Here is an 18,255-nt window from a genome sequence, read left to right on the forward strand (position 1 = left end):
GTGATCAAAGGGACGGTGAAGCATCTCGCCTTTTCATATCGAAACACGAATCGTCGTTTAACGCGGAATTTTGCATTCTTGGCTAATTTTCGTATTCAGTATGTCAAGACGTCTGCTCTGAGCAACTCAACTAGTTTTTTAATGTTTTCTATTTAGTTGTCAATGTTGGTAATGTTTGTTATTTCGTGATCTGGTGAAGAGTTGTTGCGCTGCGTACAAATGCACGTCCAGATAGACAAAAGGCAGCCACATTTTTTTCACAAGCAAGTACTTTTTTGTAAATTAAACTTCATAAATATTACGGTAGCAGCTGAATAAAGTAGTTATACTAAAACTGAGTGAAGTGGGCTGGGAGAATGTTCATAGTGTGCTCTTTGACGGTACAAGCACTAGTGTAAGTGCTTTAAAACATTTAGGTTGTAAATTTTTTGCAACGCCATTTTTTAAACTTGATAACATTAATATGTGTGCTATTTTGGATCCTCCACACGTGTAAAACTTGCACGAAATGCTCTAGCGGACATGAAAATTATGGAATCTGAGTAAGGCAGGATTTGTTTTAAATATATAGAAGAACTTAACAACTTACAGAAAAAACTGGGTTTAAAAATGTGTTACAAACCATCAGACAAACATGTTTTCTGCAAAAACCGGAAAATAAATATGAAGGTTGCTGCAGAGACTCTAAGCTCCAGCGTAGCGGACGCTTTAGAATATTAGTGTGTAAAACAACAGACACAGCTCATAAACTGATTACCAACAGTTCAATTTATAAGAATAATTGATAATCGTTTTTAAGTTATCTAAAACAAATGCGACCACATCTGAATTGACATTAAGAGTGTGTAACCATTTCACTGGTAGTGTTTTCAAGGGACATTTAACTAATGACGAATTCACTGGACGCCACGAGTTATTTTTGATTAAAACGGAGACTAAACTTTTTTAAATAATATCTCATCTTATTGCAAAATATAAAACTTTGGATATAACAACAAAATCCAATCTAGGAATGAGGCAACAATTAAACAAAATAATTGTATTTTCTAACACGTAGATTAAGTATGTCATGTTTGTACATTTTATGTAGTTTACCTTGAAATAAAATACAGTCAATAAAAATTTGTTTTCCACCTGATACATATTTTAAATATCTGTTGTCTTCGTTACCGACTTTGTAAGAAAAATACCAAGTCAACATCTCAATTATTTTGATATTTTAGCAATATTCTGTTTTTTATAACTAAAAATAAAAGAGAAGAAACTACTTTTTCCATTCAATCACAAAAATCTTTATAAACATTATGAGAGCATCCAGACATTAAAGTCCAGAAAACCCAAATTCAGCAATTAAGACATCCTGAGAGAGTTTAGTTTCCGTGAACAACATCACATCGTACACACAAGAAGCCAGAGCAAGCCTCAGATCATTCAATTTAGATTTGATACCATTAACATTTCGATAATATAGACATAAATTGAAAGGTCCGCTGGAATAAATTGGTTTTTTTGACAGTTAACAATTTGGGGACTCCATTTGTGTACTTCGCAATCCTTCACACTTATTGTCCAGTTCTTTCTGTAAGTTTGTTTTAAGTAGTTTCTCTCCATAACAGTTTTATCGCTGCTAAGAGATAGGGATATTTGAGAGGATAGGGTCATCATTTGTCGCCCTGAAGTTCCTAAGCAAGTTGATAGCTATTTCACTTGTTTTAGGAATTCGTTTGATAAGAGATGGACCACTTCGTGACCCTTTATCAAGGCGAAAATGGGAGATGACTTCGTCTTGATTCAGGGAAGAGCTGGCTAAGATCTTCTAAATAAAAGCCTTGTCAAGAGACTGTTAAGAGCCTCTAGAGCTGCTTTCACTTATAGGGACATTGAAAACTATGATATTCCTAGCTCTTCTATTACGATAATTTAGCTCACCGAACAGAAATACGGATCCTATCGCATCTTGATTAACATTGTGAGAAAGCTGTTCAAACGAATTCTCCGAACTAGTAATTCTTTCTTTAGTCTTCGTTATACAGTTTTCAAATTCTGATGTTTGCTTAGAAAGCCTATCAACTTTTGTCAAGGCTTTCTATTTTTCACATTTTTCTTTTATAATCTATGTCGTTTGTCTGGAATCTAAACTGGTGCTCTGTTCCCGCTGTACTGCGATGGTACAACTGTTGACAGTTTAAATTTGCTTACAGTTTTCAAGGTCATTGTTGTTTACATACTGATAGAATCAATCAGTCAGTATGTAAACAACAATATTTGGTATTCAGCGATTTGTTACATGGAAGAGTGCTAGATCGAGAGATTAATTATTAGACTCTCAACTGTCGATATAAATGGTTATTAACATCAGTGTGGTAATAGAGAAAAAATAATTAAACTGTTTTCTAAAGGATTCAAGACTTGAAATACTGCTAAATATAACAAATTCACAAGCTAAAATCTTAATGGAGACCGATACTATAAACAAATGTAAGTTTATTATTGTTTTTAGATTTGTATAAAATTTATCTAGCCTTAGGCGAATGTTTTAGATAAAGGGCAATGTATTTAGTGACATAATTATATCAGTTTGTAACCAATAAAACCAATTTAAAAACTTTTCCTGACTAGGAAAAACTTACTTTTTTTGGTTAAACTGGTTAGGCCTACAATAATATTTCCAGTTTTAATATTATTGTATTGTTGACATATCTATTTCGCCCAGAAATTTGGACACAGCATTCGATACAGAATGGCTAAAATAGGATAAAAGTCTCACCTTATTAACCTATTGCAATTATCCTCCTGGACAAAATAATGTAAGTTGCAAAGGAGTGTAAATTACAATAACATTGCAGCCTAGATCATTAAAAGTACAATTACTTTTATAGTTGCAGTATAATAAGCGGCCACCAATACATATAAATCATGATTATCGAATCATCGATATTCATAGCCATCTAAAAATACTGAAAAATATGTTGGACCAAATTATGTAATAGGTATTTCAAATAATAATATAGTTCCGCTGGGCTTAAATCTTAAAAATAAATATATTAACGATACATAACAGACTATGTATATTTATAAAATGTTTCAAGCAAAACAATACCATTTACTTGTCTTTTACTATTTTCAAGGATAAATGTGTCTTGACTGCTTGTGAAACAAAGTTCACGTGCATAACGTCACTTGATTTAGGTTTGAATTCATTTCAAAACACAGTCAGCAGTATAATAAGTGGCCACCAACACAATTAAATCATTGATATTCCTGGCCATTTAAAAAACTCTAAACACAATGTTGGACACAATAACGTAATAGATATTTCAAAGAACAATATAGTTCTGCTGGTTTTAATCTTAAAAATTAATATTTTAACAATAAATTAAAAAAAAAAAAAAACTATCCATGCTATCAATATTAATAAAATGCCACAAACAATACAATAACATTTACGTACATTAACTAATTTCAAGGATAAAAGTGTCTGACTCCATATGGAACAAAGAACATGTGTACATCGTTATTGTTCTTGCCGTCATTAGTCAATAACAAAACAAATGATTTCACTTGAATTTATTTTTTAACACGATTTGACTTTAAATTATAATGTTGAAGTGAATTAAATTTTAGGCTTTTAAAATTGTACTATAGAGAATCTTTACTTTAATATGTAAAAGAAATGTAGGTACTTTGGGATTATACCGACCACACCAGTATGAAGAACACAAAAATAGAAATTTATAGAAACAAACATGATAGAACGAAAAAACAACTCTTCAATTACAAAATTACAAACTTACAAGCATTTCCAGGTATTGTGATCGGTATTGTTGTCGCTGTTATCTTATCTTATCTTTCTCGAGAATCCTGATTACGGCAGGCCGCGCGGCATCACGTGATTTGCACGGTACATCATTGCCTTTCCATTACAATTCAATTTATATTTCTGATTAGCCCCTCTAGAATTTGATATTTTACTGATAGGTACTATCTCGAGGGATGTTTTTCTTTCGTCGACATCAGCGCGGGGCAGCACCGAAGGTGCTGTCGAAGCCCGCGCTGATGGCCGGAGGCACTCGCATTTTGGGTGGCGGAATGTGATCAAGAATAAAAACAAGTTTTGAGTGTTTTTTTTAATAAAAAGTTTAGTTTGGTAAATGTTTGTTTTTGTTGAATTTTTGTGTTTGGAGAAATGTAGAGGTAAAACACGGAAGTACAACAAAGCGATGCACCAGCTGAACGGGCGGCGAGACTCTGCAATCACGTTATCTACTAGACGCTCGACTTTGACCTCTGTCTGAGGATGGGGAGGTGTTTGCGATAAGACAATTCCTGTTTTATATTGACGAAATATTGTTCTACGCTAATCTAGTAATCAGTAGAAACGAAATGTGAAATAACGATTCATGTCTGGGTGTGGTCGGTATAATCCCAAAGTACCCAATAATGTAATAGATATTTCAAAGAACAATATAGTTCTGCTGGTTTCAATCTTAATAATTAATATTTTAACAATAAATTAAAAAAAAAAAAAAAAACTATCCATGCTATCAATATTAATAAAATGTTACAAACAATACAATAACATTTACGTACATTAACTAATTTCAAGGATAAAAGTGTCTGACTCCATATGGAACAAAGAACATGTGTACATCGTTATTGTTCTTGCCGTCATTAGTCAATAACAAAACAAATGATTTCACTTAGAATTTATTTTTTAACACGATTTTACTTTAAATTATAATGTTGAAGTGAATTAAATTTTAGGCTTTTAAAATTGTACTATAGAGAATCTTTACTTTAATATGTAAAAGAAATGTATTAGTTTGATTTATATGGAAAAACTCTTATAGTGGATCAATTAAGTTTGTATTGTGGTTAACAGTAAATTGGTCATAACCTTTGATTTTTAGTGCCAAATAGGATTTCCATAAATCCGTAACAATCGTTGTTCCTGGTTTTACATGTTTTATAATTAACCGGATAAGTGAATCAGCATTTTGTTTATTTTGGGCAAATTACCGAACGGAATCTGCTACCTCTTCTCTCCCTTTAGAAAATGGGTAATTCTAAGCAATATATGGGTCAACCTCGATTTTTCTCATATTACAATATAATGTTCCAATAGTCAATTAGAAAAGGAAATGACTAGAATTTCTTGCCGGAAAGCAGTTATAGGGAGCAGGCAACCGCCAGACGGTCGTATATTGCTTAGAGTTACCTATTAGTGATCAGGGGCACTGACGTGATCTGTGCTTCAAATTTGGAACTACTCGAGTTAATTTTTTTTTTCTAAAAGAGCAAGCAGCGCGAAGCGCTGCGCAGCGGGCAGGCATCGTGCGTGATCCTTTTTTTCATTAAAAATTTCTGATAAATTGTTATTACATATTACAATATAATGTAGGTAATGTATGTAAAACAATTTTAAACACATAATTACATGCTGGAAAGCAAAGTAAACCAATATAATCCGCCCAATACAAAATCTCCGTAAAAATCTGGTAAAGGAATCTGTGTCATTCCTTTGGCCTGAATCAATTCAGTATATACGATGATCACGCACGATGCTTGCCCGCTGCGCAGCGCCTCGCGCTGCTTGCTCTTTTAGAAAAAAAATTAACTCGAGTAGTTCCAAATTTGAAGCACAGATCACGTCAGTGCCCTTGATCACTAATAGGTAATTCTCGCGGTTGCCTGCTCCCTATAACTGCTTTCCAGCAAGAAATTCTATTCATTTCCTTTTATAATTGACTATTGGAACATTATATTGTAATATGAGTTGCCTGCTCCCTATAACTGCTTTCCGGCAAAAAAATTCTAGTCATTTCCTTTTCTAATTGACTATTGGAACATTATGAGAAAAATCGAGGTTGACCCATATATTGCTTAGAATTACCAGAAAATGTCTACATTAGTGTTTATTTCTCTTTGTCTTGCAACCATTTAGGACATTGTTTAATGTTTAAAAATACATTTTGTGTCAATATCTGCATTTCATCACCATTACTAAAAATCCCAAGAATAATTATTTATTGCAAATTTAATTACAAAGATAACAATGCCAAATTCGTTAAAATCGGTTGAGAAAAAAATAATTACCAATTTTAGTTGGCGTGTTTATGCTTTCTTACATGTGGAAAATATATTCTTAAGTACAACTCCTAATTGTTTGTTATTAACAATCTTTGCATTACAACAGTAGTTTTTAAATAAAGTGGAACATGTGTTTGCATAAGAAATTTATTTCTAGATAAAGTTTACATTAAGATCTAAAGTTACAAATGCTGCTAAATGTGACGCCTCTTTCAACAATGCATGCTTCAGTTCGAGATTTAAGGAAAATCTTAGGAGTAGCACTGATGCTGTCACATCCTCCTTGCACATGTCTGAGCAATTCTTACCAGGAATATCTGTTTTGTACACCTGTATTTGTAATTGAGTCAATTGAGTGTACTTATGATTAACTAAGGTAGCATTAGTTTTTAAAATAATATTTTAGAAATTATATTTGCAATACAATTTTTTCAATTGTTTACAGCAATAAAGAATTATTACTACTATAGAATTAAGTAGAAGTCTGTAAGGTTAGAAGTCAAGGGTTCAGTTTCAATAAGAGATTACATAGTTAGAGCGGAATACATAATCAAAAGAGTAGTAATGTTGTTAATGTAAGATTCCTGAACTCAATGAAAAAATATGTATTTACACTGATACTTCCTGCCCATTTAATAAATCATCTTAGTCAAGATGACTGTTGAGTGCAAAACAAGACTATTTAATTACTTTGAGCAAGAGAAAATGCAACGTCTGAAGAACACAACAAGGTGTTGAAATTAAAGTTTCTTATACACTTCAGAGATACTTTCAAAAATTAGATAAGAAACTCTGATGTACATACAATTTCACATGTTATACAGAATTTACTTAATTCAGTTTGTAAGGGCAAATTCTAAACAATGTGAATGTAGTGAATAGGGTTTAGCATTCAAACGAGTATATAGCATTATAATGTCAGGCATTCTTTACATTCTTTCCCAAAGCGCAAGCAGGGAACTCCAAATGAAGGAAGCTGATTTTTAATTTATTTTAAGTCTTTTTTTTTGGAGGGGGGGAGGTTTCCAGACGTCACATAAGGAACTCCTGAATTCAAGTGCTGAGAGACAGAAAGGAATTTGGCTAAGTAGGTATTCGACTTGTGATAAAAAATTTAAGCTTTTCATTGGTTTCATTATGCACTTATGGAATTGTTCATTCAAATTTTAACCCATCACGTCTTTATATGTCATTTGTGTTTTATGGTCATAAAGGTACTATATGCTTTTTTTTCAGGTTCAGTTGAAATTTTGTTGGAGTTCTTTGAAGTTTGCATTCATTCTATTCTCTATATTCGAAAAGTCTATCCACCAAGTATATTCACACTCAAGAAAAAATATAATGTTCCAGTTCATGTAAGTTAAAACTTATTATAAAAGATGGTACACATCTTACCACCACTATTTATTTGTTATACCTTATGTAATTCATTATAACATTTGATTACCCTGACATTATTTCACTCTGATTCTGATATATTTAAAATTTTTATTAATAAATTCCAACTAAAATATTATTTTCTTTCACTTAGTGAAATTAAACTTAATATGTTTAATTTGCTTTGATAAAATTTATATATATATATATATATATATATATATATATATATATATATATTTGCTCCTAAAATAATTAAGCTTATGATTTTTTGCTTCCAGATTTCATTGTATCCTGACCTTAATCTCTACATATCCAGTGTATTAAAATCTGTCAAAACATTTCTTATGACGAATAAGCTTCAGCAGCTTTCACTATGTATTTTGGACTCCTCATTAAAACCTGTAGAAAAATTTGTTTTTAACAATTTCAACATTAATTCTTCTTCCATTATGAATCACAGGTAATGTATTTTACATAATTGTTTTATTCGTTAACATTTTTTTATATTGATTTATGTCTTATCTACTGCTCTTGACACATACTGGATGGTAATACTGAACTTTAAAATCCCAAATTCTTTCAAAAGTCTCCCTGAGATAAGTTATTGTGGATCTGTTTTTATAAAAAGCTCATAATTAATTGTGTACTGATATATTAATTGATCATTTTAATTAAACACCAATGTATGTCAACTTAAAATAATTAAATAATTGTACATTATAATATCATCCTATTCTGGTTGTGTGTGTGTGTATATATATATATATATATATAAACAAATGTATTTTAATGTCTAACACACACATTATACAATTTTTGTTTTTTTTTTCAATCTTAATAATGTAATTATGACGATGCACTAACTTGAGGTTGCTTTGTGGCATCTTTATACAGGTGTTATGTGCAAATAAATCATTATAATTTGAATTTCATCCTTTGAAAGCATTGTAAAAGTCTAACTTGGAACCAAATTCCTAATTATATATAATTTTAGAAGTTAATTAAAGTATTTTTCATCAAGGTGCAAGAGAGATTTTCCATAATTGGGAGACAAGATCTTGGCTTCCAAAGAAGAAGCTGTAGATTCTAAGGCATCAAATAAAATTTTCAATGCCAGATCTGAAAGTAAATCCAAATCATTCTTGAATATAATTCACAGTAAGAGAACATCCTCTAGAGAAGTTTCAGCATCAACATTGTACAAGCCATAATTACAGAATAAATTGAGAATGAAAACTAAACATATTAGTATTTTTGTTACAAATATATCAGAGAATATATAGTTAAGATAACAACATTTTCGAGAAGTACCATTTTTAAACTGGAGACTTCCATCACATGTGGAACTCTAAAAAAAAATGTCATCTATGCTGAAATCCATTAATGTTGTTAACATTCTGTTGTTAAAATGGTACTCATTAACTCTTTTAATACATTTTTATATTATTGAATGTTAGCAACTTTTAAAAATTAATAACAAAATCTTTAAAAAGTGCTTGTTTTTAATTTTACTTATTGCATACATTTAATAACGATAAAGTCTATAAAAACCTGTCTAAACCTAATTAAGTAATATTAAAAGCTTAGTAAAAAGTGTAATAAATACTAGTAAAACAATAATTTAGTGATAATACTTTTAAAATATGTGTATCGCTAAGGCAAACTTATATTGTTTTAAATACAATTTTGTTAATATGACAGTTTTTTTCTAGTGACATGTCACATTTATTACCTCTGGAAGAGTCATTCAGAGCATTTTGTTTGAAACTTTCTACCTCTGACTACATTTTGAAGCCAATTCCAGACAATTCGTCTTTTAAAATTTATGTTAAAACTGAAGGATCCATTCTTGCTAATATGTATGAAGATCCAACCTTTGAGGTAAGAGGACATGGTGGATTAATTATTATTAGTTGTTAAAAAAATAAGTCCATAAATAAACCTTTATAAATTTTGTGATCAATGTAAATAAAACAAATTTTATTCTTAAAAGTAATTTATTACTCTTACTGCTATTTAGTTCTTAAACATTACAGTAAGATGTGTTATCCACACAACAAACACAAACATAAAACCTAATAATTTTATAATCACAAATTAATTTTAAATAACTTACAAAACTTTTAAAACCAAACGATAACTTACTATTTTTTTTTTAATCATGATTAATTTGTTATGTAGTATATTTTTATTTAATGATTAATTAAATTAACAAATATAAAGTAACTAGCTGAACCGGCCACGCTTCGCTTTGGCTTGGTTGACGGTTGTGAGAACACGTTACTTAGTTTCACGGTCAAGTGAAGATCAGGAAAAGTTAAAACGTTTTATGTACAAACACGGCGTTTTGCAACGCACCAAAGTTTGCCCTCCGTAGAATTTGATATTTTACTGATAGGTACTATCTCGAGGGATGTTTTTCAAGAAAATGTATCAAAGAAACCCAATTTCGATCATAAAGTGTCTTCTTTCGGCTCTTTTCATTTACCTTCCATGTAACCAAATTTGATTACCTTATGTGCAAACATTCACGGATTTTTACAATGAGGTTGTTTTCATAATAGCGTTTAATAGTATTTTCATTGCATTAGATAGTTTATTGATCATTGGTGCAATCTGAATTTAAAATTAGGCAATGACGTCTTCTATGCAACCTGCATTACACTACTGATCAAGCACTTTACAATAAACATTTTCTAAATTTTAAATGTAAACAAATGTTTCTGCCTCTTTGATGAACTTCAGCTGAAAGTATTAACAGCTGTTAAGTATCAGTTCGCTTTGTATTATGTGTCGTAGCGCAGTCTGTCGGATCCAATATAAAACACTCTAACATCAACAACGATTTATAATTAAAAAATTAATTAAATAAACTATTTAAATTGGACCAAATTTACTCTAGTATGTATGCCTATGTTACTTCCAGGAACGTGTAGAATCACTGTACAAAATTTCACGATGTTTCGTGCATTGGTTCCAGAGTTATAACGGAACATACAAACAAACATTCGCATTTATATATATATAGATAAATTTACATTTTTATGTAATTCTAAATATTTTTAATTAGAGAAGTATGTTGGAAGGGGAATTTTTGCTGTTTGAAAGCTATATTTAAAGACTTTACAAAACATAAAAGGGCTATCCAGTAAGTATTCAATGTTCCAACTTGATTATGCCTTATCTAAGACAGCTACTGTTATCAGATATGGGCACTGTCTCTGTGCCCTCCTGCTTGCACCAAGAATAGCTCTCATTCATTCCTGTAATAAGTTGGCTGTCAGTTGGTGTTCAATGCATGTGTCAAGTCTTAATCAGACCTTTTTTCCCATAGATAGACGAAACATAAAGATCAGTAATTGTGCATTAGGTTTTGTTTTAAACTCAAGGAAAACATGTACGGACACATCTCAAATGATCCAGCTAGCCTTTTAGGGGGAAGCCATATCCCCGACTTCCGTGAATTTGTGTTTCAACTATTTCTTAAATAGCTGTGATTCGGTTGAAAGTGATCCACCTTTCTGATCGGCCTTCATCAACACCATGAACAATAGACAAGACAATAGACAATAGACAATATGCTTTATTAACAACATCATCAAGACATGTTACAGAGTCAAACAGTTTTTAAAAGTGAATTGTATTATTAAATGATAGGTCTATTTAAAATTCATCATTCCATGAGAAGAACTCATCGAGCGTGTAGTATGCGTGGTCTTGCAGCCAACACCATAAGGTTCTCTTTATAGCTCTTGGGTTGTCTTTCAGATGATCTGGTAGCTTGTTGAACAGTTTCATTCCAGCATATGATGGTTTTTTCTCGTACAATGCTGTTCTATGGACTGGTAGAGTGTAATCCCCTGCTTGTCTAGTGTAGTGGCCGTGGAGATCTCTTTGTTTTGGAGGATTCTTAGTCATGCAGTAAAGTATGGTTTCTATGATGTAAATGGATGTTACTGTCAATATTTTCCAGTTTTTGAAGATGTTTCTGCAGCTCTCTCTAGGTCCTATTCCAGCCATTAACCTTATTGCTTTTTTTCTGCATCACCAGAACTCTGTGGAGATTGCCAGCTGAAGAAGCACCTCAGACTGCCATTCCATAACGCAGGTGGCTTTCGAATAACGCATGATATGCTGTTCTCGTGGCTTCATGAGTACTAGTTGTCTTGGTTCTCTTTAATGCAAACAATGCTGAGTTAAGCTTTAGGCAGAGGCTGTCTATATGGTTTTTTCCAGCGCATGTTCTCGTCAAGTATTATGCCAAGATGTTTAACTTCATCAGCTGCTTGGATATTTGGTAGTTCAGTTACAAGGGCCTTTTTACTGCCTAGAGTCATTTGTTTTGTTTTTTTCTCGTTAAGAACAAGGTCATTTTTCATTGTATATTCTTGAGCCATGTTGAAAGCTATGTATGTGTTAATTTCCAGTTGTTCAGTATTTCTATTTGCTGCAAGCAGAACTGTGTCGTCTGCGTACATAATCATTTGACAATACTCTCTCAAGTGTTCTGGAAAGTCATTTATAAATAAAATAAACAAAACTGGTCCAAGGACCAAGCCTTGTAGAACTCCTTTTCTCACTGGTAGGGGGTGAGATTGTAGTGATTGTGTGAGTCCCTTGGTTGTTTCCTTTAGTTCCACTATTTGCTTTCGTCCTTTGAGATAGCTTTCAAAACCAAATGAGTGCTGTTTGTCTAATACCAACATTTTGAAGTTTAGTCAATATGAGTTCATGTCCAAGGCAATCAAAGGCTTTACTGAGATCAAGGTATAAGCTGGTGATAGTGTTGCTGATCTCCATATTGTCAATTATATATTCAGCTAGGTCAATAATTGCAGTTGTGGTAGATTTTCCAGTGATGAATCCATGCTGCTTGTCAGTTAGTATTTGGTTCTCTCTTAGATACTTTAGGAGTCTAATAAGAGTTACTTTTTCAATAAGTTTTGAGATTGATGGGAGAAGAGAGATAGGTCTGTAATTGGCAATGTTTTGAGGGTCACCTTGTTTAAATTTCGGATAGATTTTAGCAATTTTTAATTTTGATGGGAAGATGCCTTTTTGAATGGACAAATTTGTGATTTTTACAAGGGGTGTTATTAGTTCATCAGCACAACATTTAAGGATCTTTGTTGATATTTCATATACTCCAGAAGAAGATGAACTCCTTAGAGACCTTACAATTTTGTACATTTCATCAGCTGTGGTTGGTTCCAAAGTTGTTAGAGTTTCTCTTAGAACTGCTTCGACATGTTGAGTGGCTGGGACTGAATCATTGTTTATGTAATTTATTTTAAGCGTTTCTTCAGCTATGTTTGCAAAATACTCGTTAAAACAATTAGCTATTCTTTCGGTATCTGTCAACAGTTCTCCATCATGATATATTTCTATTTTAGTGGGCCCATCTTCCTTTGCCTCTCGTTGTTTACAGTGTTCCAGATAGCTTTGGATTTATTATCTGCTTGTTGTATGTATGTAGCATTTGCCGCCTGTCTTGACTGTTTAAGTTTTTGGTCATATGTTTTCTTAAGTTCGGTGGCAGCCCGTTTGTCATCTGGATTTCCAGTTAGGAAAAACTTATCTTGTGCTTTCAGGAATTCTTCTTTAAGGATAGACATTTCTCTGGTATAAGTAATCATTTTTCCCTTTTTTTGCTTAGCGCGAGATCTCACCTTAGGGCAAGTCCAGTCAAGTGCAAACTGGAAAGATGCGCCAAAGTGGAAATATGCTTCGTCTACCTCATTTGAATTAATGACGGAGTCCCAAGTTTCCATAGACAGTCGGTTCTTTAAGTTAAGGAGATTATTATGTGTAAGATTTCTTTGTGAATTATATATGTTTCCTATGGTCTCTTTTGGCATGTCTGTTGTACAGTATTGTCCAGTGTGGTCTGATAGCCCAGTGATAGTCACTTCTACACTTATCATGTCTTGATCCAGATCTGAGCATACTATGTCTATTGAGGATATAGAGATTTCGGTGATTCTGGTAGGTGGGAGGTCTAATCTCTGGATGTTATATCCCCCTTAGCAGTTCGTTGAATGCACTGCGTTCTCTTGATGTCTCATCAAGATTATCAATGTTTACATCCCCCATAACAAGTTTTTTAGCACTCAGCGGTAGTTTGTCCAGAGCTTCAGACAGGACTTTAAGTACATTGTCAAAATTTTATCCTGGTGGTCGGTACACTCCAAGTAAGTATAAGCATTTTTTCTTGGTCATTCTTATTTTAATAGCTGATACTTCACAAGTCATCTCAATACTGTATTGTTCTAACCTTACGCTTTCGGTTTTATAGGAAACTTGGTTATGTTTATATATGGCGACTCCTCCTTTAATGTGTTCACTTCTGCCATAAGCACTGATTAGTTTGTAGTCAGCTATTATGGCTTGATCTATTGTGCCCTTTTTTAGACCATGTTCTGTCAGTATTATAAAATCTGGATTTGTATTGTGCAGCAGGTGTTCTAGCCGCTCAATTTTGCTTGCCATTCTATCCATATTTTGGTGGAAGAAAAGTAGTTGTCCTGATTTTGCTTTGAGTTTTGTTATGTATGGTGATTTATTGAGCTTACATGGTCTAAAAAAGGGTTGGACCGATGTATTTCTGTCTCAGCTGTTATGTGGTGTTGGTTTAGTTCAGTAGGGGGAGTCACTGATGTTGCTTGTGAAGTAGCAGAGGCCATGTCATGGGTACGGTGCAGTGTGATTGGCTTGTTCAGGAAATTTTGATTGATTCTTTTAAAAAAATCTATGTTTTTCATGAAGAATTCCTCAAAACTTTCGTTGTCTGGACGAATTATTGCGGTCATTGGTGGTTTCTTTTGTAATGTTAGGGGTGTTAGGTTGGACTTGGTTAGAGAGGTATTGTTACCCGCAGCATATTTAGCAGCCTGTAAAGAGATGCTAAAATAGTTGGTTTTGTTCCTAACTGATGATGTTGTGTTAGTTTTCTTCAGTTTTTGTCTACAGGTTTGGCTGGTTCCTGGGGTTGATGTTTTGTTGTTTTCTGTCATGCTTTTTGTCATAGAAGTATTCAGTTTTTGTCTACAGGTTTGGCTGGTTCCTGGGGTTGCAGTTTTGATATCTTTAGTCACGTTTTTTGTCATAGAGGTATTCAGTTTTTTTCTACAGGTTTGGCTGGTTCCTGGGGTTGATGGTCTGATAATTTTAGTCACAGTATTTGTTACAGAAGTATTCAGTTTTTGTCTACAGGTTTGGCTGATTCCTGGGATAGTGTTTGAGTCTCTATCTGCTGTCGGGCTCTGAAAATCTGAGTGGTCGTATATTTTACAATTGATTTGTCCATCACTAACTTTGTCATCATTGGCTGAGCAGTTTTGTGATATTGAGTTACTAGGACAGTTAGGATACGAAGTGGTATATTGCAGTTGTGCTTGTATAGTCTTCATAAATTCCTCAGCTTGGTCTTGCCGTCTCTTTATGTGAACTAGTTCTACAAAGATTAGGCTTTTAGGACTTATATCGGGTGTCTCAGTGTTACTAGTTTGGGTTTCCATATCTTTGAGAGTTTTAGGTTTCCGATCCTGGCTAGTCCGATTTGTTTTGAACTGAATGAGGGATTTGACTTCATTTAGAAGTTTGCAGATGGTCTCTTCCTTTTCTTTATCTTGTTCTTCAAATAATTTAGTGAGGTCCATCCGGATTTCTTTTTCTTTTTCTAATTGGTTTTCAATACAAGTTAAATTTTCTACTAGTTTGTTGTATTTGTTTAGTAATTTTTTCCCTGTCATTTTCTAGTTCTTCAATCTGTGATTGGTAGTTTATTTCAGAGTAGGTTTTTAATTCTTCAAAGTCCTGTGTTAGTTTTGTGTTTTTAAGTGTCATATCAAGTAAGTCCTGCTTTAATTTTTGGTTTTCCGTTAGTAGGGCATTACCAACTTCAGCAGCTAACGAAAGAGAAGTTTCCAAATCCGTTTCTTCTAAGTTGTGAACGTTAAGTAATTTCTCTTGTATTACTCCTATAGCAGAGCTGTTCAGTTGGTCATTAACTGTATCCAAAGTAAGATTTGTAGTTGAAATTATCAGTTTACATTTATTGCATTTCCAGTTCTCTATTTCAAATTTAGAAAGCTTTGAGAACTTTTTTTCTGGCCAATCCAAGCATTTTGAATGGTACCACTGGTTACAAACACCAGTGCACAAAATTCCTTTGTGCTTGACTCCTACTGTGCACATTCCACAAGGATATTTAGTCATTTTTTAAATAAAAATACTGGATTCTTAATTGAAAAATGGTGTAGTAGGAAAACAGTTTTAAAGACTTGTCTGATTATCTGTCAATTTTTTGATTATTGATTGTTAAAATAGATACTGGAATACAGTTTTAATAACTTTGTCTGACTATGACTAATTTTGGCAGTCTAAAAGTGGTCATGCTGTAGTGTGTTATGAGAAATAATCCTTAAGTTGTAAAAGAGGCTACTTCTGTTGTCAATGAGATTGTACAGTCAGCTGTGTGTACAGTATGTACGACAAGGTCAGGGCTGTTGTGTCAGCAGATGTCAGGTCACTCACGCTCAGCAGTGACACACTTTGTCCAGCAGTCTGTCGGCATCCATACTTGTTGTTTGTGTTGTTGGAGGAAGTGATGAGTTGGAGTTGATGAGTATGTTGCTGGCACTACGTCACTGCCAATGTGTCATATTTTTTATATCTGAGTAATTATTTGTATTGAAAAATTTTTCTTAATTAATTCTGCTTAAAACAGCTTTGTCTGAGTTTTATAATAGTTTGAATAGTACTTTTTCTTGAGTGTAGTTGCTTTTTATTAGAATTATGCTTAAATCTGTTGGAAAGAAACTTCCCTGGCTTGTATTGGAAATTGTGTTTTTTTCTGGTGAGTAAAATGTTGTTTTTCTTAATGGAACAAACTTACAGTTGTTAGTTGTAGTGTTGTGAGCACCGTGGTGATTTTTTGTTGGATTAATCACTACTAATACTGCACTTAAATAAGAGGTCACTTTCACTAAATGTTACTTGTCGGCCATCTTGCATAGGTTGAACCCCTGAAAACATTTAATGTGCTGATAGTAATCATAGCAGACAATCGCTTATCTGTGTGTTAGATGGAGGAGGATTTGGACATACCAAAAACCATTGCTGCTGAAATTCTGTCCAGGGTTTGGGTTTGAAATGAGTGGTTATAAAATTAGTTCAAAAATTGCTCACCAAAGATCAAAAAGAGTAGGGTTTTGAAGCCGCACATTAGTTGTACAAAATCATGACTGAATTTTTAAAAAGGGTATCACCAATGATGAGATATGGATTAATGACTACGATCTCAAAATAAAAGCCTAATCATGAGCCTGGATCAGACCTGGAATCCAATGTTAAAAAAAAATGCTTGGCTAGTTTGGAGGAAAATCAAGATCATGGTGACAGGTTTTTTTTGCTACAAATTCATAGTGCACCACTAATATGCTTCAGAAGGCCACAGTAGCACCAAGGATTACTAAATCAAAATTTTTAGACATCTCAGAGATGTCTTGAAATGTGGGTCAGTGGAGGTTGGATGCTACAACACAATAATGCACTGACTCATTTATTTCAACAGTTTTGGCCAAGATACACACCATCCAAGTGTCATATCCTCTGTACTGTTCTAATAATGGCACCATGTGATTTATGGCTGTTCCTGAAATTGAAATTCCCGCTCAAAGGAACCAGATTTCAAACAGTTGAAGAGGTTAAACTGAATGTGACGGCAGAGCTAATGACCGTCCAACTTGTTTTGAAGTTTGTTCGAACAATTGCATTGTGTCCAATTGAGAGTACATTGAATGAGACAAAGTTTGGTTGTGATCATTAAGCTAGGTTTTAAGTAATGTTGAAATACTGGATACTTTCCAGACATTCCTCATAGAATTGACATACTTTTCCTATCATTTTGCATTTCATTTTATTCAGAATGAGATCATCCTTTATAATCATGCATACAAAAGATTTTTGTAAAAGTTTAAGATGAAATAATAATAAATCTCTATTCCTAAGCGTTCTTTAAAGTATAAACTAAAAAATTATAATGGTTAGATCAAAAAATAAGTTTACACCTAAACTAAATTTTAAGTACAAAAAAAGTTACACCTCAGTTTGAAGAACAATACCTTAAAACCAAAGATCTATCTTAATCCAGTACAAAATGGTGATTTGTATAAGTTTTTTTTTAATATGCTGAAAACCAATGCTTGTGTTAAAAAAACTATCAATTTTCATTATTAAATAACACACATTATAAATTTTATTAGATTATTTTTTATGTATAAAATAGTATATGTGTATTATTTTATTATTGCAATATTGTTTCAGGCATTTCCTTGGATAGCTGAAAACAAAATTTCTGAAAATGAACTTCATGAGATTTCCCCTCTTTTAAGCCTTCATACTCCGAATTTTCAATTTGAAACTTATGTTGAAATTTAGTAGTTTTAGTTTTGTATTTTCATAAAGTAATTAAAATAACTGTAATTTTATGAGAAAATATTTTATTATAAGATTCCTAGACAATCTTCAACCCTTAACAACTAAAAAAATGTATTACAATAGTTTTACTTCATGATTAAAATAATAATGATAGTCCGGTCAATTTAGCCCAAAAATAGGGGTAATTAAGTAAGTAAAATTGCATTAGATAGTTTATTGATCATTGGTGCAATCTGAATTTAAAATTAGGCAATGACGTCTTCTATGCAATCTGCATTACACTACTGATCAATCACTTTACAATAAAAATTTTCTAAATTTTAAATGTAAACAAATGTTTCTGCC

General features: G+C 32.7%; 1 protein-coding gene across 1 annotated transcript; it reads left to right on the top strand.

Annotated features, from left to right (window-relative positions):
* Window positions 1-2,174: 2,174 nt before the first annotated feature.
* LOC124362762 (mitotic spindle assembly checkpoint protein MAD2B) lies at window positions 2,175-17,960 on the top strand. The gene is made up of 5 exons (XM_046817530.1): window positions 2,175-2,478; window positions 7,327-7,445; window positions 7,749-7,930; window positions 9,183-9,351; window positions 17,797-17,960. Exons 1-5 carry the CDS (start codon window positions 2,454-2,456, stop codon window positions 17,908-17,910), a joined length of 609 nt encoding a protein of 202 aa, XP_046673486.1. The 5' UTR covers window positions 2,175-2,453; the 3' UTR covers window positions 17,911-17,960.
* Window positions 17,961-18,255: the final 295 nt, after the last annotated feature.

Source organism: Homalodisca vitripennis, chromosome 5 (assembly GCF_021130785.1).
Source record: "Homalodisca vitripennis isolate AUS2020 chromosome 5, UT_GWSS_2.1, whole genome shotgun sequence".
In the NCBI taxonomy this organism is placed as follows: Eukaryota; Metazoa; Arthropoda; class Insecta; order Hemiptera; family Cicadellidae; genus Homalodisca; species Homalodisca vitripennis.